This window comes from Sarcophilus harrisii, chromosome 5 (genome assembly GCF_902635505.1).
Source record: "Sarcophilus harrisii chromosome 5, mSarHar1.11, whole genome shotgun sequence".
Lineage (NCBI taxonomy): Eukaryota > Metazoa > Chordata > Mammalia > Dasyuromorphia > Dasyuridae > Sarcophilus > Sarcophilus harrisii.
Genome location: NC_045430.1, coordinates 244082244 through 244105973, shown reverse-complemented (window position 1 = coordinate 244105973; position 23730 = coordinate 244082244). Strand labels below are relative to the sequence as shown.

The window sequence follows — 23730 nt, the reverse complement described above, 5'->3', positions numbered from 1 at the left end:
TGCCCCTGCTCTGAGTCTAGAAATGAATGAGTCAGGACACACACACAGACAAATAAGAGGCATAAAATACTACAATTGAAGCAATTTGTGTTTATGCTATTGGAAAAAACAAGCTCAAGAGTTAGTTACTAGGGCTGGCTCTGGGCCCGCTTTGGGCACCAGTGCAGGGGCAAATCTCTGGATTTCATTTTCATCAACTAAAAAACAAAAGGGCCAGGCTAGGAAAAGATCCTGTCCTCCTTATTAGGCTATCAAGCCGGAGCAAATAGAAACCAGTCATTTTAAAGAAAAAGCTCCCATCTTATACAGAGCAGGACGTTGAGGCTGCCAAAGGCTCAGCTGGGCCCGAGTCAGAGTAACCTCAATTTCCTTCTGATGTTCTTTCTATTACAGCTCGGAATAAAGGGGAAATGACAAAGCCTTAGAAGCGGTCTGGGCAGGGCAATAAAAGCAAGTTTAAAGGGAGTAAAGCTCCTGCAAGAGGGGAAGCCAACTGGTCCACAAACAGGGAGAGAGGAAGGAGAGGCTGCAGGGTTATTCACAAGGAGTCCTGCCCAATGCGGGAAGCTCTTAGCTAAGAGGAGGTGAACTTCCAAGAGCTCCAGGGCTTCAGCCTTTCAGTCCCAAGTCCCAGGTCTCCGTTCCTTCCCTGGACCAATGGGGAGCTAGGGTTAGCGATGGGGATGTCTGGGGCTGGCAGCTCTCTGCACAGGTGGCTTTTACATGGAGCTCTTCAGAAATGGGGGTCAGAGAGATCTTGGGTCTGGAAGCCTGGCTTCAAGCCCTGCCTCTGAGACATACCAACGTCTTGGACCTCTTGGGGCGGGCAGGCCAGGTTTCAGAGAAGGGGCTGATCTGCCCCAGGACAGGGAGGTGCCCACGCCACCTTCGGCTTAGTAACAGCATGAGCGTTACAGGTAGGGACAGGAGGAGAATGTGGGATGGAGATCACATGGAGTGCTGGGGAGCTATGGCTGGATTACTGGGGGCTCTGAAAACTAAGGTCAGGATCGACTGGCAAAAAAAAAAAGTCTGGTTCATAATGTTATTTAACAAGGAGACTATTTCTGGAAAAAAAGGCAAGATACACTGGATTGTGAAGAACCACAAGAACCAAAGGGAGGCAACAACTAGACAAAGACAGAAAACCCTGGAAGAATTAAATGATCTCAATATTAGGGGGTGGCGAATGTTACAAAGGTGAATGAATATGGATAGCAAAGACAAAGAGAGACTATTAAATCCCCCAACTTCAGAGAGCTGATGCAGTTTTTTTTCTTTAGAGGTACTTTACCTTGAAATTGCAATCGACACTCTAACAGCAGACCGAAACCTGGTGAAGCCTTTGGACTGGTTTGTGATGACCGCCAGGTCAGTACAGGATGGCTGCCCACCCATTCGTGCAATCAGGGCCAGAGTAGCATCTTCACATTCTTGAAATCCACCTAGCAGTAGCAACAGGTAGTTCTTCTGATAGATGAGAGCTTTCCGGAAACTTTCTGCTCTTAAATATTTACCATAAATTCTCTAAATTTAAAGAAGGAAGAGGGAGGAAGCATTAATAAATCATGCAAAGTGTTCTTGTAAATTGTAGTTAACTCCCCAGCCAACTGGAGAAAGTGGCTTACAATCGAATGGTGGGGAGAGAGGGCTGATCTTGAAAGCAGTGTAACAACTACCCTTTCCCTAGGCCTGAGTTAACTGAGCTGTAAAATAGAAAGAGTACTACCTACAGTACTAAATTACGAGGTTGTCATAAGAATCAAATGAGACAGTGTAAATATTCAATGACAAATTTAAGGAGACTTAATCACTTTTATGGGCAAACTCCTCAGAAGAGGCTCCTCTGGGTTTGATCCCGAACTGGAAGGAAAGGCTGGACTTTGCAAGTGAAGGAGGAGAACATGGGATGGAGATCACACAGAATACCAAAGGGAAAGCAAGCTGGATAGGTGGATGAGGGTCCTGAAGACCAAGTTAAGAGTGTACACTTTATTTGTCAGCAAGAGGGAATCACTGTAGGTTTTTGAGTAGGTGAGGGCCATGATTAGATCAGTGTTCTGGCAACAGTATGAGGAGTGGACTGGAGAGGATGTAGAATAAGGAAGACAATGTACAGAGAGAAGAAAAAAAGGGCCAATGGATCGTCCTGGCTTAAGAAATAGAAAGTGGATGGGGCTTTGGTAAAAGAGACAGAGAAGGAAGATAATTTAAAGCTGATTAGATTTCTGAGAATACAATTTGGATTCTGGGACCACTCCTCAAAATACAGAAATGATGGTTGTTGAATAACTGCATTGAGTACCATAAAAAGGATTGGTAAAAATATATCTGCAAGGAATCATGCAAATATAATCAAAAGGGCTTTAAACTGAAAAGGAGAGGGGGAATGAGAAAATCATTCAGATACTTGTATTAAGCTAGACCAAAAAGAATCACAGGGAAGGAAAAAGAATAGATAAGAAGCCGGTGATTCACAGGAAATAAAATCCAAGAAACAAGCCAGTAGTAGAATCTATGGCTTCAGATGTCTATCACTAATTCACAAATTACTAGAAACCAGAAAGATGAACTAGAAATTCTGATGCAAAGATGCAATTTGATTTCAAAGCTATTACTGAAATGTGGATGCATGTCTAAGACTCTGAATAATATCTAACTTACTAAAAAAAAGAATATAAAGATAGAAGAAAGGATGAGGGATGGAATAAAAAGATTTTTTTTGTGAGGAAATCTAGGCACTAGGAATGGGGGAAGCATATGGAAACAAAAACAGAAGTGATATTGTCATGGGACTATGCTATAGACCACCTGGACAGAAAGAAGACACAGATGAGGAGTCTGAAGATGGATCTCATGCTTGGTCCAGAGGCAGAAGAAAGAAGTGACAGAAGACTTCAATTATTTGGATATCTGCTAAAATTCTCCATCAAAAACAGAAGAGCTACTCATTTCTTTACTTACTTTAATGACAAATTCAACCTTCAAAAGGTAAAGGAATAAAGACAAATTCCATTCTGGCCCTGATTCTCAACAGGAAGAAGTGATTCTTATTGTGAAAAGCATGGGAACCTTGGGGGAGAAGGGAGAATTCTGTCTTAGAATTTGTGGCAAAGGAGAGAAAAAACCAGACATTTCAGAATCTATTGGAATAGACTTCAAAGGGTTCTGAGAAAGGACAGGTAGGTTGCCATTAGCTTAATATATTATAAGTCACAGGAAGGATGAGAAATTTCCAAGAATGAAATTCTTAAGATGAAGAGAAATAATTCTGAAAAGGAAGAAAAAGGAAAGTTCCTAAAGAGATTATTAAGTGTTTTGCTAAGAATTTATTCACCAAAATAAATTTTTAAAAAGGCAGAAACGGAAAATGGAAGCAAAGGTATTCAACGGAGAACAAAAACAAATCATTATTTGTTAAGGACCATGCTTAGGTGAAGGGGCAGATCAATTCTCCTAGAACCTCCACAGCTGTGAATCATCTGTGGCAGGGAGTTGCAGGGCAGCCTTTGCTGACGCAGATGTTCCTTGTGAAATGGGAATGAAATAAATTGGAGGCAGAGGAATGATGAGAGGGGTCAGATAATGCAATGCCTCTCAGTGGAGAGGTCAGAGAACAGCAAGGACCTCTTGGTTGCCTTGTATCGTCATCATCTGCTCACATGAAGAGATCCATTCTACAGGTCTGAGTTAGATCTCCAGCAGCCACTGGTATCACAACAATTATTACCTACAGTGTCAGAATTGTTAAAGCTTATTGGAAAAACTTTGATTTTTTTTTTTTTTAAAGCTATAATGAAAGAAAAGAAGATATTCAAAGAATAGGACAACTACTTGGAGAAGAATGATGATAATGGATAAGGAATAGAAGGTAGACCTGCTCAACTCATATTGTGCATTTATTTTTTCTGCCAATAATAGTCTTTGGACTGGACAGGAAAAGAACAAAAGCAGTTGTTTGCCAGCTGAAACCCAAGTAAAGTGAGGATGCTAGTAAGAGAACAGATACTAATAAGAGAACCCTTTCAACCTCTTGAAGAGTTCAAATCTCTAGTCCTGGAACAAACTAGAACACAGTGTAACTAAAGTACCTGATGGGTGTGATTCCTGAGCTATTGCTGTGGATGTATGAAAGAATGGAGTCACAGCAGAGATATTTCTATCTATCTGTCTGGTACCACAGTGCCTGATATATGAAAAACTCTTAACAAATACTAATTGGTTCAGTGAATGACTAGATGAAAGCAAATGAACCAATTTTCACAAAGGGAAAAAGAATAGGATCTGTAAACTCTACTGACCAGTTAAGGCTGATAGTAATTCTTGGCAAAATTCTAGAATGGATTATTGAAAGGATACTTAGTGGACATATAGAAAAGAAATCTGTGATCACAAAAAATTCAGCCTGGCTCCATCCAGATCAGGGAATGCTCCACTAAGCTAACTTCCTTTTTTTTTTGACATGGTTCCTAGATTGGAAAGCTGAGGCAACAATGTATCTAGATTTTTAGCAAAGCACTGGACAAAGTCTTTTACATTATTCTTAGAGAAGAGATGAAGAGATAAAAGTTAGACAGTTAGACTGAAAACTAGCTGAAAAGAGTAGTGAGGTCCCCAAAGTACTAACAGGTTTGACATTAACTTAGAAGGTCTCTAGTATAATATCTTGGGGATTTATGTTTGGTTCTATTCTTGATGACATTTTTACCAATGACTAGGATTAAGTCATTGATAAATGACACACTTATCAAATTTGCAGATGGCAAAAAAAGGAGGGATAGCTAAAATTAGATTATACAGTCCTCTCCCCTGGACAGGATCCAAAAATATCTCACCAAGCTAAAATGTTGGGCTAGTCATAATATAATTGAATTTAACAAACAAATGTAAAATCCTACATGAGAATTCAAAAAACAACTGCATTTAGTTCAAGATGGAGAAGATATGTTGGTCTGAAGAACACATTGGGAGTTCTAGCTGCCTCAAAGTCTACTCAGAGTCAACCTTGTGATTCAGCTGCCAAAAAAGCAAATATAATTTTAGGCTACATACAGAGAGCCATAATATTCCCAAGACAAGGGAGAAAATAGTGCCACTGGTCTCTGCCTTGGCCACACCAAATCCAGAGTACTATGTTCCCTTATGCTACATTTTGGTAAGTATTCTAATCAATTGGAAAGTGTCAAGAGTAGGAAGACCAGAATGGTGAAGAGACTTTGAGATCAATATGAAATTAATTAAAAGAGCTCAGAATGTTTAGCCTGAAAAAGAGAAGATTTAAGGCAGATATAGTAGATGTCTTTACAGATCTGAAGAGCTGTCATGGAAAAAGGATTGGATTTGTTCTGCTTGGTCACAGAGGTCAGTATTAGAAGCAATGAATGAAAGTTAATAAAAATAGAATTAGAATTGATTTAAGGGACAACTTCCTAAAAATCAGAACAATATAAAAGTGGAATGGACTCCCTTGGGAAGTAGTGGGTGTCCCCTCATTAAAGGTGTTCAAAAAAAATACTGATCAGAATAGTTCTCAGATATAAAAGTTTTTAGAGGATTCTTATTCAGCTCTGAATTATGCCAGATGCCTTTTGAGATTCTGAGAGACAGGAAGAGAATGATAATAATGCAGTGTCACAGGAACCCAAGGAAGGCACCAAAAAGGGTGCCCATCACTGTAATGATAATAAAACACACACATGTTTTTACACTCTTTTGAGATGACAAAAGCCCTTTTCATCCAATAAACTTCATAAAGGCAGCCATAATGGTAAAAACAGACAAGAGATGCTAGATTTAATGATAAAGTTCTTATTGATCTTGAAGGAGATAAAGAAATACAAACAAGTATGTACAGACTTCCCTTTGTAGACTTCTGATTACTAAAGAGTTTGACAGAGGAGAATATCTTAAGAAAGTCAAAGGAAGGCTTTTTTGTTTTTGAAAGCTGGGGAGACTTGAACATGTCTGTGTATTGAGAGAAAGGACTGAGCAGACAAGGAACAATCGGAGATTAAGAAGAGAGGATTACATTAAAGCAAAATCACAAAGGAAAAAAAAGGAATAGGATCAAGGGCACTGAACATTAAAAACCAAAAACAACAGTGACCTACCTTTAAAGTGGCATTTTCTGAACTAGGGTTCAAGTCTTGCGACAAAGCTTCATTCCTTAGCTCAGCTTTCAGTCTGCATACCTCAGCTTCAGCCCGTCTCAAAGACTTCTGGAGAGCCAGCTTTTCTTTGTTCCAGATTTCTTTCTCAGAAGCTATGACTGCTTCAATGTTAGTACCATGATGGAATGAATGTCGGGAAGACTGCAGGAAGAGAACAAATTTTGTTAACTTACTTTTGCTCTTTTTCTTCATATTATGTAATTTCCCATTAAATGATTTTTGTGATCAATCTCCTAAGGCTTCCATAAAAATTGCTGTTGAATATGTTATTCACATTGAACAATATACTTGAGATATTTTTCAAAGTGATTTCTTTCTTATTATCTTTATGTATTCCCCTCTTATCTGTCATTTTTAATGTGGGGGTGAATAAGTATATTTATAGTGTCTCCTATGTACTAAGCAAAGTGCTAAGGTACTTTCCCCCCCGCCCCCCAAATATTATCTTATTTGATCTTCACAGACTCTGTGAGCTGGGTACAACATTCTTCAGGGTAACCATTCACAGACCATTCAAATTTCTTTAACAATATCCAAACTACAAGGCCTTTATGATGCTGCCAGCTCTGGCATATAAGTAACCCATTTTATATAGTTACAAAAACACGAATTCCTTAGCGTATATCTCCGAGACAGTGATTGCATGGCCAAAGAGTGTGATCAGTTTTGTGACTCTTATGGTATGTTGATGATGACTCCTAAGAACAAATCACACTAATCAATGTGGTGCCAGTCTGCTCATGTCCCAGGAAAAATGGAATTTTATCATTTTTACTTATTTCTGAAAGAGACCTTAATGATTATCTTACAAATCCCTCATCCAATGGAGGACACTGGGTCCCAAGCAGTGGAATAGCTTGCCAGGGTGCCCTGTTGCTGCTGCTTTATTTAGTCATTCAAGTGAGTCTGACTCTGTGTGACCCCATGGACTTTAGTCTGTGATGTTTTCAGGCAGATACTGCAGTGGTTTGCCATTTCCTTCTCCAGTATATTTTTATTTTACAGATGAGGAACTGAAGCAATTAGGGTTAAGTGACTTGCCTAAGATTACACAGCTATTAAGTGTCCAAAATCAGATTGAACTCAGGTCTTCCTGGCTCCAAGCCTGGGGCTCTCCCCAAGTCTCTGCCTACAAATCCAGAGCTCTTTTCTCTCTTCTAGGAAGGTATCCCAGAGATGTCATTTCTTGACACATTTTTTTTTTCTTTGCTTAACAGTAAGATTTTTCAAATGCTTGTTTACAACTTGTTTCCTCTTTGGCAAAACATCCATTTGTATCTTTGCCATGTAACTCTTATACATTTTTATTCTTCATGAAAGTCATACTCTAATAATTGTATCATTATTGTATAATTGTAGTTAATCATTGCATTTTCTGTTTGTTATTTTTATGTAATCAAATCATATCCACATGCTTTTGTGATCTCAACAATTTGGAGATTCCCTCTATTGATTCAGACCACAGTACATCCATAAATGTCCATTCTGCATAATGCTTACACATATCTTTCATGAGTTTGCCACTATGAACTCAACTCGGTGAGCTGGGGGCTTTCCTCACCCTTTCTTGACATTGTTAGGCTACACGGAGAACACCAGCATCTTCCACCTTTTACTCTTCACTCTCATCACAGGACCCCAAGCATCTTCTTTCTTGATCATAAATTTTCCTAATATGTCAGCTTTGTCTCCCAGCCACCATGCATCTTTCCCTTGCCCTGTTATACTCAGTTTTAATTCTTCAGAGACCACAGGATTTCATGACTCACAGTTATACTATGACACTAACAGGATATTAATATTAGAAGACAAAATTTGGTTTCCAGGAGGAGTCTGGAATTATTAACAGGGCTTTGTAATTGGCTGAAGGCATTCCGTGGTACTTGATTACTTCTGTGTAATTCTAGCCTTACTTGATATTCATTTGTACTGTCTAGGACACTAACCAGATGATCCACTGATCTATTAATCCGACTCTCTACTGATCTCCATCTACATGTGAAAGTAAGGTGAGATAGGGAGCTCTCTAAGCTGTCCATTTAATTGCATGTAATAATATGGGCTACAGACATTTTTCAACTACTTGATCTTTCCGATGTGGATAATTAGGCCAAACTCTTGAATGATTGTGGACTCTTCCAGGGGACTCTATCATGTTCTGCTTCTGGATGCAGCCAGCACAAAGTCATCTGTAAAGAGTAGTATAACTGAAAGACTTCACCATCCAATAGAATCCCTCTTCAAATGTATTATGAAATTCTGCTTTTAATTTTTGACTTTTCCTTCCAAACTTCTAATATCTTCTCCTAGTATCAACTACCTTCTCAGGTGGAGCGGTCTTGCTTCTTGCATGAGGTACTTTTTTCTATAGGTACTTTGTTCAATCCAGCTGCTGTTTCCATCTTTGTTCTTTTTAGTCTCATTTCTTCCTCCCTGACAAGCACTTTTAGGATTAGGATGCTAAAGCTCAAGTGAGATGTCTATACCTTGCTTGATAACAGAAAGCAGTTTGTATTAAGAATCTTTGCAGATCTTTTCCAGTTTTCTTCTGTTGGTTGTCCATATTCTTTTTTATTCTGAAAAATGCTTTTAGTTATTTTGCTTAATTGGATCTCTTGTCAAATTTATTTAAACTGGTTCTATCCTTCACTGTTTATATACACCTCATAATCATGTGAATGACTCCAAATCTCAGGAGGCTTTCTATTATGCTCTAGAAAGGTGCTCCTCCGAAGACAAAAGGCTTCTAATATTTGTCAGGTTGACTTTTCAATTTTTGTCTTTGATTAAAATATTACTGTATAAACTATTATTTTATTTTCCTATTTTTTTCAATTAAAAAAATTTCATTGGGATTTATGAGATAGTTTGCTTAGGAGTTTAATTTTTTTCTTATATGTGATAAAAGTTTGTCTATATGGTGAGTGTGTGTGTGTGTAAGTACACCAAGGATAGAGTGCTGACCTAGGTTCCTTTAGGTTAGAGGCCTGCCTCCTGTATAGCCTAGAGAAATCAAGTCAAACAGCATTTATTTAAGTGCTTACTACAGCCAAGGCATAATGATAAGTATTGGGAATACAAAGACAAGCAAAAAGAAAACTAATTCTTGCCCTCAAGGAACATGCATTTTAATGAGGAAAAACAGCCCATAAATGGAAGCTGAAAAGAGGGGTCAAGGAATCCTTTGCAGAGGGATGGTTAGAGAAAGCACAGTGGAGAAAGTCTACACTGCAGGCAGCCAAGAACAAGAAAGCCCTAGTTAACTGATCTGGGCCCCTTAAAATGGAGGTTCTAGGAGGAACCCAGATATGTCTTTCGCACTATAAATTATAGAGATAGTACCGATTTGAAGAAATTTTTCAATGGAAATTCTCTACACTGATCAAATCTGTGTAAATCTGGAAAAAGAAAATCTTACCAGTATGATGTAGGAAGAGAAAGGTTAAGTCTCTTAATACACTATTAGGAAACATAACTCAGAATGTTTCTAAATAAAGACACTAACAAAAGACATACATAGTCTCCACAAGATCCTGTCTGTCGAAACCACCTGATCTCCTCTTCCAGCTTCATAATCACATTTCTCAAATCATTTTTTTCTTCAGTCAACTGGCTGATATGTCCTGTCAGCTCAGCATTTTGTCTGAGTAATCTTTCAGTCAATGAGCTACAGGAAATGCCTGGTGATACTAGTGTAGGCTAGAAAGGGAAAAAAAAAGTGACATGAAATCAGATCACTAAAATTTTAAAATAGTAACAAAAATACAATGCTTGATCACAGTCTTGGGAAGATATATATATATATATATATATATATATATATATATATATATATATATATATATATATATATATATCTGCCACCAGATATATATTTTGTGAGAAAGAAGAAATTGTGCAATGTAAATATATATTTATACATACATATATATGTGTGTATATATATATATATATATATATATATGTATATATGTATTTATATACAGGAATAACATGAATTGCTCTCAATTATCCATGATGATGAAGAGAGATGATACAAATAGAATATAGAACATTCTAAACCTTAAACATTAGTTTCTTTCATCCTTATCCTCAAACTAAACTTCTTAAATGATTCAATAACAAATGACAAAAAAGATGGCTTTAAGTTTCATTTCCATTCTCGTCACATACTCATTATTAACTCATTAAGAAATTCCCCAAAGCAATCTTAATAGGAAAACAAAGGATAAGAAGCAGAGATTCAAGGAGCTATGCATAAAGAATATTCTCTGCCTTATGCAAATGGCCACAGAACAGTTCTGTTTCATACAGTGAAAGAAAAGGGGGAGGCTACAATAAAGACACCTGGAACTAGTGGTCTCTCCTGAAAATCTTTGCTATTGTTTGTTAGAAGTAACAATGAGAGGTAATGTATTTAAAAATACATTAAAAGGTAAAAGTTTTCAGGGACAGATTACACTGCTATTTTCAAAAGATTCCTAAAATTTCCTGACAAAACTAAAGTCCATATGGCTTTGTAAAAAGCTAAAAAATTCTCACCTCCCCTTCCTGGGATGATCCAGTAAACTTTTGTAATTGTAAAAGAATGTGATCAATACTTTTCTGGACCCAAATAAAATTTTCATCATCTGCTGCTTCAAACTGTAACCTGTTATAATGAAAAAAAAAAAGCCTCATAGTTTAATTCTATTAATTTGGGGGGTTAAACTCTTTAAATATGACAACCAAAACTAAAACTTTTTTTCATATAATACTACCCTTCTCACACTTTCCCTCTTAGCTAAAGCTTTTCATGATTTATTTATAGCTGTACTATATTTTTTTTTTACACCTTAAAAGCCTAAATAAATATCAGATATTATTAAAGGATAATTTGTAAAATATTCTTTTTTGGATGAGTAAAACATATTTCATTATTCAGATGTGATAGTGTAAAAATGGTGAATTTCCTATGAGTTGGACCTTAATAAGCAACATTATCTGACTTTATCTGGCTTACAAATCCCTTCTTGGAAAGTCAAGATTTATGAAACCTGCTAGAGGCTTTGTGAGCCAGTTGCTGTAGTTTTGATGATATGAGCTTCAGTTTCTGTCTAATTGTCTCTATTTCATGAATATCCTCAGTTGTTCCATTCCCATTCATCTCAATAAGTGGGGGATAACTGGATTCTTTTTTCTCAGTGCCTTCAATTTTCTGCTGGAGAACCCAATTTCTTGTTCGATCACTGGATGAGTCCCAAGTGGTTGGCTGATGAAAGGACCAAGAAGATAAAAATTAATTTACTGTAATGAAAGGACCAAGAAGATAATAATTAATTTACTGTATATCACTTAAGTTTTCTTCTTAAATAAATACAAAAGTAATTCCCTGCTACTTTAAATAAAGCTCTAATTAAGAATTTAAACAGCTTGATCTCAGTAGCTTCACTATGTTCAGATGTTATCTGTCATCCAATCAAACAAATTTTATGACCACAGAACTGCATAAAACATTCCATTTAAAATAAGTTACAAATAATGAAAACCTATACCTCACTGAAATTCTCATATGATACTCTCCCAGTTTCAATTTTTTCTTCTTTTTCTCTTTTTTGTTTCTGAAGCTCCAGTATAATTTCTTGAGATCTCTTCCTTTCAAGTTCTAATTTATAAATTTGTTGCCTTTTCTCTTCCAGTTGCCATTGGAGATCTTCCATTTTTGACTGTAGCTCATGTATCTTTTTCAGTCTTTCAGTGTTGGCCTGTTGTTCCGTGAGCAATGTCTTCCTATGGATTTGTCTATCTTTTTCCACCTGCTGTCTCATTTGCAAAGAGTCCAGCTTATATTTTTCAATTGCACTGACCAGCTCTACTATGCGGTTGTGTTTTTCATACAATTGTTTTTGTAGCTCTCTGAGCACTTCTTCCTCTGCCATGGACACCTTATCCTGCTCATGGTCATCACGAGCCTGAAGCTGGGCATGTAATTCTCTTTCCCTTTCAAGGGTCTCTTGCATTTCCAGGACTCGAACTTTCTCTGATTCAAGTAGTCCTTGAAGCTCTGACTTTTGACTTCGCTCTTCTGCTATCTGGGCATCATACAGAGTGCCCTGGGAAACTATTTTCTGTTGCAAATCACTCAGGAGTTGTTTCTGTTCTTCCAAAAGTTGGTTTAATTGAACATTTCTTTGTTTCTGACCTTCCAGTGAATATTTTAGGTCCTTGTGAGTAATAAAATAAAATGAAGGAACATGATATTATTATTAACTAATTTCTGATACATACTAGTAACATTTTTTTTAGGATACTGTGATCATCAGTGTTAATCCTGACAGTGTAATCAAAAGTAAAAATGATTCACCCCATGGAACTAATAAATCATTTTTCAAAGTCAAAGAATATATGTTAAAAAATTGGTGAGATAGAATTCTTTTGAGAACATTATTTTTATCCTTCTTAAGAGGAGGAAATATGAAGTTAAAATGAATATATTACCTTTCCCCCCTAAGAATGGAATGGAAAAGCTCTTAGTAAATGTTTACCACATGCCAAACCCTATGGTAAGGAGGTGCTGGGAATAAAAACAGACTAAGAACAGAAAAGTGAAGTAGTCCTTGCTCTCCAGGAGCTTGTACTCAGATAGGGAGAGAGAACACATAAAGAAGGTTCAGCTGCAGGCTGGATCTTTAGACACAGTGCCAGAGCTGAGGTTTCAGGGTCCTCTGCTAATTAGAATCCTGGTGGACACAACTGGGGCCAGCACCATTGGAAGATAGTCCCATGGCAGTGCCATTGGCTCTACATTCCCAGTGCTGGGTATGATGGTTTTTCAAAAACTTCTAAATAAGTATAATAGAATTTTGTATTACTAAGATAATTTTCATACCTCTTTTTAAGTGATGGATGTATGTGGATATGCTAACACTATCTTAGGATATCAGATAGTATAATTTCTATTTTTGGCCTGGACATGATCATGATAAGGCTGATTATTTCCAACTAGTATCAATGTCAGATTCCACTCAGCCACCTGAAGCATATCATTCATGATTAACTTGATTCAAGAATGATTATATAACTTATCAGATGTAAAACTAAAATGTTTTACTTTTTTTTTTTTTTGATGGTATATAGTTTTGATAAAATAATAAGTCAATATACTGGATGTTGCTCAACCTATTGTGTCTCACAAATATAGTCTTGGATGGCATGTTCCAAAAAAAGGAAATTCCAAACTTTTTTTTAAAAAAAGCTTCTTAAACAAAACCAAGAAAACAATATATACAATATCTGCAACAATGTGAAAGGAAAGATCACATGCACAAAAAATCAGAAATGAATGTTGCAAAATTATAAAGAAAAGCATGGTTTAAAAGACAAGCTGTAAGAAAAGACTTCTACTCCACTATTTTGCAGAGGTGGGAGGTCCTCAAGTGTTGAACTTTGCAGTTTTTTTCAATGTATTAATCAATTATACTGATTTTTCCTCTTTGAAAATAGTATTTTCTATGTAAGATGGTTCTTTTCAAGTAGAAAGTAAGTTGCTGAGGGAATCCAAGGATTTAATGTGAAAAAAAACCAGACTATCCCAAACTAAATCAATTAAAACTTATTTTAAAAAATACCTTTGGGGCAACTAGATGGCACAGTGGATAGAACACCAGCCCTGAAGCCAAGAGGACCTGAGTTCAAATCTAGCCTCAGACACTTAACACTTACTAGCTGAGTGACTCTGAGTAAATCATTTAACCCCAATTGCCTCAGCAAAAAAACAAAAACAAAAACAACCATCAAAAAAAATTGTTCAGGGTCATTTAAAGAAAAAGGTGATCATACCTCAAGTTCTTCTCTTTCTCTTTCTTCACTACGTTCCAACTTGGCTTTTTCCTTCTCCAAAGCCCACTGAAGCTCTCGTGTTTTTTTCTGTTCATTGGCTAACATATCATTTAACAAATGTACTTTATCTGTTTTTTCTTTGACTTCCATCCTAAAATAGAGACAGAAATGATCTTTTAAAAACAGCATTTCATATCAAGAAGCATTCTCCACTGAAAAGCTGCAGCTGGATTGGGGCTTATCATAAAAGCTAAATATGCCCCATTTAACAACCTAATCATATTTATTAATTTAAAATTAAATGATTAATTCAATAATCTAATCATATAAGAGATTCTTGAGTACACATAACTTGTGCCTTATTTTAAGCATATCCATGTTATTCTTCTCTTGTGTAGGACATTTCCCATAATTGGAGTGAACTCCCTCTTCTCTTCTCTGCAGAAATGCAATCTGCCTTCAAAGCACAGTCTAAGAGCCAATTCTTGCAAGAGGCCTTTTCTGATCTACTTGATTGCTAGAATCTCTTCCTTCTTAGGGTCTATTTTGCACACACTATATCAATATAGTATATCAGATAGTATAATTCTATCTATACATAGATATAACTATATCTATAGATATATAGATATATAGATTAGGTAGGGATTTAAAAATTCATTTTCTTTTCAGTTTTAATGTCACTCTACAAATTTTTGTGTGTGTTTTGTTTTTTGTTTTTAAAGAAAGTATCATGAACAAAAGCGCAGATTTGGACTTAACTTCTACAGAATTATAGTAAAATTCACAGAAACTGTCTACAAAATGGCTGCACAGAAAAGTAAGAAATAGTCGACTAAAACTGAAAATTGTAGCATTAGTTAAATGGATAACTCATGCAAGTACTTTGTATAGATGACTATTTATGGAGTATAAGGGTGAGGATTGTTTTGATCTCAGTAGCTTCACTATGTTCAGATGTTAGTGAACATATGTTCTATATATGTTCACTATAGTATAGTATAGTATACTGAACTATATGAGGACATGTGGTTTCTCCTGATGGAATGTGAACTCTTTTAAGGGCAGAGACTATTTTATATGCATCCCCAGCACCTAGAACAGTGCCTAGTGCATAAAGACATCTAATAAATGATTATTAAGTTTCAAGTTAACCTATTCCAGGAGCAATAGTAGTTAACTAGTATTAAATATTAATATTTACTATTAATAAATACTAATAAATATTAACAAAGCTATCCTTTATTAAAGCAGACAATACAATATTTAATGAAAATTTACACATTTCTTTAATTAAAAGTACAACTTCGTACAGTTGCAAATACATAGTTTTCCCCTGAGTATGGTAAAAAACCATTATATAGTTATCTGTATTATTTTTCTGTATCATTTTTCAAAATAATAAATGAGGTGTTTTTTTTTTAGGGATCCAAACTTCAGTGAAATTTACAAAAATGTTTATTCTTTATATAAAATGTTACTTTTTTAAATGTACACATACTAACTAATCCCCAATCGTACTAATGAATTCATCCCATAATTATTACCTTAAGTTAATATAAAGACCAAAATTAAATAGCTTTCCTAATATCATATTAATGTATGAACCTGGGGCTAAAAAAAATTCCTGGATTCAGGATTAGGAAAACCCTTAAGAGCTACATTAGCTAGCTTACAGAAGCCTATAGAAGTTCTATTTCAGTTGTGATCTTTTCTTCTTTCTTTTTTTTCATTGCTGCCTTTCTCAGTACATGATATCCATCAATTCTAAAGCTCTGCACTCTTAAGTCTTCCCAAATGCAATTACAGAAACAGTCAAAATTCAGGAAGGAAATTCGAAATTTCTTGTTTCATGTTATTTCCAAATTAAGTTCTATGAAGACAGAAGAAATTTGGACTATACAGCATTAGACTTCCCTATTGATTAATGAGGTAATTCTGGTGCATGTCAATGTAAGCGGAAAGGATTAGAACACAAGATCTTCCCCAAACAGGAAGCTGACATGGTAGCCTGGCACACCTGAATGCCTCCAATTCCTTCAGATGCTTGTGTTGGGCTTTGAGCGTTGTTTCAAGCTCCAGCTTTGCTTGTGTCCGTTCATCCTGGAGCTCGGCGGCCCTCACTCTCTCAGAATTGAGCTGATCCTGCAGTTCAGTGGCTCTCTCCTTCAGTGTGCTCAGCTCTACCTGCATCTCCAGGATCTGAACCTGCTTCTGCTGCATGTTGTGTTCCAACAATTCTAAAAAAGAACACATGTATATCTGTGATACAACTGCTTGTTTTTAAGAATAATTACGTCATAGTATTATTTGATTTATAGATCTGGTCTCTTTTTATTTTTTTAGCTTTATACTTTTATTTATAATTTAAATTTTGTACCATTTCCAATACTTTATTAGACAGATGCAAAAGGATAATGATCTGGTATTATTGGGTGAAATCTATCACTAAACATTAAGCAAGTTCCCCATTCTATACTGAAACATCATAAAAATTACACAGTTATAGAACAAATTATAAAAAGATTCCTAGAATTAATACAAATTAATTTAATATAATATTTCAAATATATATCATCCTTTAAAGTTTCAAATAATAATATGAACAAAAGAATCTTTATTTTTTCTAGTCACCTACAAATTTTATTAGCTCACACTAACAATCCTCACCCTTATACTCCATAAATAGTCATCTATACAAAGTACTTGCATGAGTTATCCATTTAACTAACGCTATAATTTTCAGTTTTAGTCGACTATTTCTTTCTTTTCTGTGCAGCCATTTTGTAGACAGTTTCTGTGAACTTTACTATAATTCTGTAGAAGTTAAGTCCAAATCTGCGCTTTTGTTCACGATACTTTCTTTAAAAACAAAAAACAAAACACACACAAAAATTTGTAGAGTGACATTAAAACTGAAAAGAAAATAAATTTTTAAATCCCTACCTAATTTAAGTGGAATACTTTAGTAAAAATTATATTAGGAAACAGAAGCAACACTAGCTTTACAGGCTATTAATTCTATATTAAACTCAGGTGTTTGTCTATATTTTGGGGAGCAAAATTTGACCTGTGATACACATGTACATCTAAGTAATGGCATGGTGTGTTATAATGGGATTTTAATGAACATTAATGAAAACCTCAAAAATAAAATCAGCCATAATTATTTGCAACATTCAGTTAAACTTAGGTTTAGATAAAAGGTACTTGTTTGGCTGAATTACTAAAATCACTTTTATGTCCATTCTTAGTGGCAGACAGATGTGGCTCAATATCCTATAAATATAAATTCTGTATCACAGTCATATAGATATTGTTATCATATTGGATAAAACTGAGGAGGATGACAAATTATTTTCAACTTGTCAAGTTGAAAGTCAAGATTCTCTCTTGACTTCATCTATGATTTAATTTGTTTCAAGAATTACTACTGAAACATTGAATCCCATTTTTATGATGCTATCAAACTCTGTGTCTTTAGGAAGGTAAGCTTGGTAATGTTACACCTGCTTAATCTTTATGTTTATTTTTCTGCAGAGGAGAAGACACCGATTTTACCTGAAGTATATGGAAATCAATAAATGTAGAGCCCAGTACATTTAAATAATATTATGCTCACTGAGCTAATGAAATAAATTATACTGTAAAATCATCTTCAGTTAATTTTTTTCCCCGGGTATAGAGTCTAAATGAATCTATCTGTATTATCTTTAGTGATTCTAAAAAGAATGGAGTATCTGAAAATCTGTACAATGATAGCACATGCTCTCTAATAACACTGGATAAAACTGGCACAGCTGAGTATGTACAGAGTAATATGATTAAGATTAGATATCACCTCTTGGTGAAATCTTTGTTTAAAGAAACAGCTGTTTAAATTCCAGAATCCTTCTTTCACGTGGCCATCAAGAAGCATAGGGAGAAGGCAATTTGTGTATTTATTATCTCAAAATGGATAAGATACAAAACAGAGAAAGGTATTGACTTTATTCAGTAGGTTTAGTGTCATTTTCATTGAAATATTCACTGGTAATTTTTTATAAGCAAAAATGCAATATTTTAATACTAATAGATATTACTTTGATCTTCATTTTGTCTTTTAAAAAATATTTTTTTATTTTCCTTACAAGTAAAACAATTTTTTAACATTTTTTTAAAACTTTGAGTTCCAGACTTTCTTCCTTCAAAAAAAGAAAAAGAAAGCACCTCCTACCCCATTGAGAAGGTACATTTGAAGTTATGCAGAACATTTCTATAAAATTTATACTACCAAAAAAATTGATCTTCGTTTTGTATAGCTTTATGAGAATAACAGTAAAGTTTGAGTAATAAAAAAGTTTTCATTAACTGAGTAATCACAATGTAATACATTTACACAACAACATTACTATGTTTGCTGATCTAATGAAATATATTGTATTGTTAAATCATCTTCAATTCATTTTTTTCTCTAGAAATGAAAGGTATAGAGTCTAACTGAATATATTTGGATTATCTTTATGTTACTTAAATTACATTTTAGTGAGTCTCAAAAGAATTGAAATGCTATACAATAATGGTAGCACACACTCTCTAACCACACTGGATAAGATTTGCACAACTGACTATGTATAGGATGGCATAATTTAGATTAGATGTCACCCTTGGGTGAAAAATTTGTTTAAAGTACAGCTATTTAGATCCCAGAATCCTTCTTTCATGTGATTGTTAAGTAGCCTACGGAGAAGCCAAATGTAATCACAAAAAAAGAGTAAAATTAGGACTATCAGTATATTTTCACACACACACACATATAGGTAAGCATACATGATACTACAACATACCTTGGCTTTGAGAATCACTCTCTTGTTCTCTCTTCATGGTCATTTTTTTACTATTCATTTGAGCCTGTAACGTTTGGATCTCAGTCAGCAAGCTTCTCCTATCTGCACTCTGAATGTACTCCATGGCGGCTCGGTATTCAATGCCCTATTTCAAAGTGATATAAAAATCCGTAGGCAACATTCAAACAGTGAATTCCATAAGGGAAGGGACTGCATGTTATTTTTCCAGTGTTTTTTCTCTTATTACCTAGCAGTGTTTTCTATAATGTGTATGCTTAATATTAGTTTAAATGTTGAATTGAAAAACCACAAAACTAGTGCATAAGCTTGTTATTCAGTAAGAGAGCACAAAGAACTAACAAATAATACTAAAAAATTTGGGACTGGGTTTACGGTGTATTTCCCCTCTCACATATGAGTGTTTCTTAATATTCTTATGGAAATCAGTGTCTTTTGAAATTTTCTTTCAGTACCTGTTCTTGTAATCTCTGCTCCAACTGGTTCAGCAATCCAAGGGCATCTCGAGTACCCAGAGCTGTAAGATCAGTCTTACACATAGCTAGCAGAATGTTGCGTTCCTTTAATAAGACTTGCTGAAAGGCGTGTAGAAATTCACCTCGCCAATCTGGAGGATTCTCATGGGACTGAGAACTCTCATAAAGCTAAAGGAATGTAAAATAATGTCACTTTCCAAATGGTTCTAAAAATGATGTATATGCTCATAATTTTGAAATAACAAACATTTAAAGTAGGACTTGTAAAAATTGCATTACTTAAGTATCAAATTCGCAGTATCTTTTATCAACACAAAGAACAAATTTTAGTTGAGAAAATAGGGTTCATTGAAAAAAATTTTTAAATTTTGAAAATTTATATGATTGCATTACACTTTTTGTAGTACCTCAGTTTCCCTTTGCACCTGCATTTTCGTAATTAAATCTTTAAGAGATGAGATTGTGTTGAGGTAAGTTTTTCTTTCTTCCAGCCAAAATTCTGAAGCCTGCTGAGCAAAACTGGCATCTCCTTCACTATAGGGGGGTTCAGTGAGAGAGAGTACTTGTATGCCCTCGTTATGGACTGCTCTCAGCAACCCCTGTAAAACAAGCCCAAAACCAAACTGATGAGATCTTGTACTGGATGATTGAATAATAAAAGTTATATTGGTCAAACTAGAGGAAAAGGCAGCGGAAATGACATTTCTCTCTACACATAGATTGGGAAAATCAAGCAGGGGGCTGCACATCTTCCTTGCTGGGGGCTAAATGGCAGCCACCAAGGTCTCTAAAAAGGACAATGCAGCACATAGAAGGCCCCAGAAGCGAGATGACTATCTTCTCGACAGCATGCCCCTGCCTAGGCAGCTGCTCAGTGGCTTAAAGTAGATAGGATATTGTTTTTACATCTGTAAAAACTATCCTTATTGTTGCTTTAACAGTTACCAGATAGGTGGAGAAAAATCTCAAACTCTCTAAGTTTAAATTTCTTTACTTATAAAAGATGGGAATGAAATAAAATGCTTTATAAGCTCTCTCTGTAGTACTTGTATTCCTAACATACCACTATCTTTCATGAAAGGATTTAATCTGATTGAAAGATACCAATTAATTAATACCTTTATTTTTGGCTACCTTCCTTTGGGTCAGCCCACCATAGCACTCTGCTTCATGGTGTCTTTCCCCTTCCTCCATGCCAGCTGGTATCTCCCCTATTTGTACTATGCTTTTCAACCCTTCTCCTTATAGCTAACTAACTCTTTTTAGGGTGCTAATTCCCTCTCAGGATTTAGCCTGCCAGCTAAGGACATACTCCAACCTCATGGAGTAAGCCTTTTCAACTGGGTAATTGTGAGTTCCACTGAGGAACTTGTCTCTCATATGCCCTCTCCCTCTATTTCATGTATTTATCATTCCCAATGTCTATTGTATCCCTCCTTCACTTTGTCTGTAACCTCTTCCCTAAATAAATATACCTTTTGCCAAAAAAAAAAAAAAAAAAAAAAAAAAATACCTTTATCTTCTTTGGAAATGAATCTGTTGAACTTTCACCTTCTTCTCCTGGCCCATCTGATGCTGTATCAAATCCCTGGTTTTGTGTAAGACAGACACCTTGACTCCAGTCTGATCCAGAATCTAAAGTAAATAAAAAGAGTTATTTAATACAGATAAAATAATTGTAAATTTAATCTAAATCATAAAAATGAAAGGAAATTTTCAAATATTAGAAAAAAAGACTTAGAAGTTATAGAAAAGGAAAGGGACCTGTATGTGCACGAATGTTTGTGGCAGCCCTTTTTGTAGTGGCTAGAAACTGGAAACTGAATGGATGTCCATCAGTTGGAGAATGGCTGAATAAATTGTGGTATATGAAAATTATGGAATATTACTGTTCTGTAAGAAATGACCAACAGGATGATTTCAGAAAGGCCTGGAGAGACTTACGAACTGATGCTAGAGTGAAATGAGCAGGACCAGGAGATCATTATATACTTCAACAACAATACTAGATGATGACCAGTCCTGATGGATCAGGCCATCCTCAGCAGCGAGATCAACCAAATCATTTCTAATGGAGCAGTAATGAACTGAACTAGCTATACCCAGAAAAAGAACTCTGGGAGATGACTAAAAACCATTACATTGAATTCCCAGTCCCTATATTTATGCACACCTGCATCTTTGATTTCCTTCACAAGCTAATTGTACAATAATTCAGAGTCTGATTCTTTTTGTACAGCAAAATAATGTTTTGGTCATGTATACTTATTGTGTATCTAAGTTATATTTTAATATATTTAACATCTACTGGTCATCCTGCCATTTAGGGAGGGTAGAGGGTAAGAAGGTGAAAAATTGGAACAAGAGGTTTGGCAATTGTTAATGCTGTAAAGTTACCCATGTATATATCCTGTAAATTAAAGGCTATTAAATAAAAAAAAAAAAAAAAAAAAAAAAAAAACATCAAGCCCAAAACTCCAGGTAAAAAAAAAAAAAAAAAAAGTTATAGAAAATGCAACAATAACAAAATATTCTATCATGACTTACCACTGGAACACATTTCTCTACTTTGATATGAGTCAGAGTGTGTTGATCCAGGGACTGAAACTCCCTATATTGGACAGAACAAAGAAGCGGTATTACCTTCTTCTAGGTTATAATATATAATAAAAAAAAATATATAATAAGACATATATGTCTTATTAAATATATAAAAATATGATATATATTAATATATAATAACAGGTATAGGTGTGTATGTATATATGTTGATCTCTCTCTCTCAATATGGTTGTAAGGCTTACAAAGTGCTTTTTAATTTCTCATATGACTCTCACAATCACTCTGTTAACCAGGCTCTATATTATCACCATCTGACAGATGAGGCAGACATGTTAAGTGACTTGACTGAGGTCCATCCCATTGCTAGTAAGATCTGAGGCAGGAGGAAAACTGAGTTCTTCCTGCCTTCTAGTCCAGCCCTCTGCCACCCAGCTCTACAGTGAATGCTCTGGGTTCTTCTCTGACGAGATCAGGAATCCATTTCTGTCCCTTTTTGTGATAAATAAACTAAGTGTGGGTTGGTTTTCAGCTTCTTATCCACTTCAATTTCTTTTTTAAATAACCATTACAGAAGTAACCTGGATAGTTTGCTGTAAAGCTCCAACCTGACCCCGAGCACAGTGAGGGCTAAGCCAGAGTTTAAAAGGCCCCTACCTCCTTGGCTCGCAGGCACTGGATCACGGCTTTGAGGGTGTTACATTCCTCGGTCAATAGCTGGACAGCCACAAACTGCTCCCTCTTCAAGTTCTCCGCCTCTGTGATATGCCGGGCTTCCATATCCAAGATCTCAGCAGCATGTAGCTCCTGCATTTGGTCAATCTTTTCAGTGAACTGTCTGATTATTTCAGTGATGTCTCCTGATGAACAACTGCTCTGTAAATCACTTTGGATTCCTGCGTTTTTAACAAGAACTGGCAGGGTCTGATTGCCGCTACTGACCTGGAGGATTTGGTCTGTTTGGGACGAGGAGTTTTTACCAATAAAGGGAGAATCTCTTTCAGCAAAAAACTGTCCAAAGTCACACGAGGACTTTTTTCTTTCTAATACTGTGACTTCACTTTCTTTTTTTGAATAATATTCAAGTTTTTTTTCGGCTTCCATGAGCTGGTGCTTAATTTGGCTTAGTTCTTCCTGAAATGCTCCACTGGTGTCTCTTATCTAAAATAGGAAGGATGGAGTAAGGGAACTTCTTTATAATGTATTTTTTTTTTTTAGCAACAAATACAAGATAGTTGGAAACATTTTCATAATGAAGAATTTTATCTTAATAAATCATGATGATATAAATTGATCTTTACTAAGGTAAAAGGAAAAAAATCACGTGAAGAAGTTCACAAATTAGAGGACCGAATATCACAAACTGAGTCCTGTTGTAAAATATCTCCTTAGTCAAGCATGTTTATATCTTAACTTTGCCTGTACCACTGTAACCCATATCAGCCCATATGCAATGATGAAAATATTGATGAGTTACTTATAGAGCACTTTAAGGTTTGTAAGATACATTACATATGTTGGAAACTTTCATCAACTCTATTGAGGCAGATGCTATTATTATTATCCTCACTTTATAGATGAGGAAATTACTGAGGGTCCCAGAGTCACTGTTTGAAGCATGTTTTAAACCTAGGTCCTAATTTCAAACCTGGGGCTATGATCACTGACCTATTAAGCCACCTGAACATATAGCTATCAAATGACTGATTATGGACTTTTTTCCTCCAGCAAAAAGAGACTTCCATGAAATGTAGACCAAAAAGGTGATAGTAAAGAGAGTCAAACTACACACAATTTTTCAGTTAGTTTGTGTAACTTCCAGCTGGCTCCTGCTTGATCCAACTAGAGAAAGCCTATTAGAAC

The 23730-nt window shown here is 35.5% G+C and overlaps 1 protein-coding gene across 3 annotated transcripts in view; it reads right to left on the bottom strand.

Annotated features, from left to right (window-relative positions):
- The window catches only part of AKAP9 (A-kinase anchoring protein 9), a 170764-nt gene that overhangs the window by 4327 nt on the left and 142707 nt on the right, over positions 1–23730 (bottom strand). For all 3 annotated transcript variants that reach the window (XM_031939997.1, XM_031939998.1, XM_031939999.1), the window contains 14 exons: positions 22525–23028; positions 21856–21919; positions 20822–20943; positions 19716–19907; positions 19288–19476; positions 18815–18959; positions 16009–16228; positions 13989–14139; positions 11705–12373; positions 11207–11421; positions 10713–10821; positions 9687–9869; positions 6111–6311; positions 1295–1527 (listed from right to left, as the gene is read on the bottom strand). In XM_031939997.1, the coding sequence (XP_031795857.1) occupies positions 1295–1527; positions 6111–6311; positions 9687–9869; positions 10713–10821; positions 11207–11421; positions 11705–12373; positions 13989–14139; positions 16009–16228; positions 18815–18959; positions 19288–19476; positions 19716–19907; positions 20822–20943; positions 21856–21919; positions 22525–23028 (3197 nt within the window). The remainder of the gene's footprint in view (positions 1–1294; positions 1528–6110; positions 6312–9686; positions 9870–10712; positions 10822–11206; positions 11422–11704; positions 12374–13988; positions 14140–16008; positions 16229–18814; positions 18960–19287; positions 19477–19715; positions 19908–20821; positions 20944–21855; positions 21920–22524; positions 23029–23730) is intronic.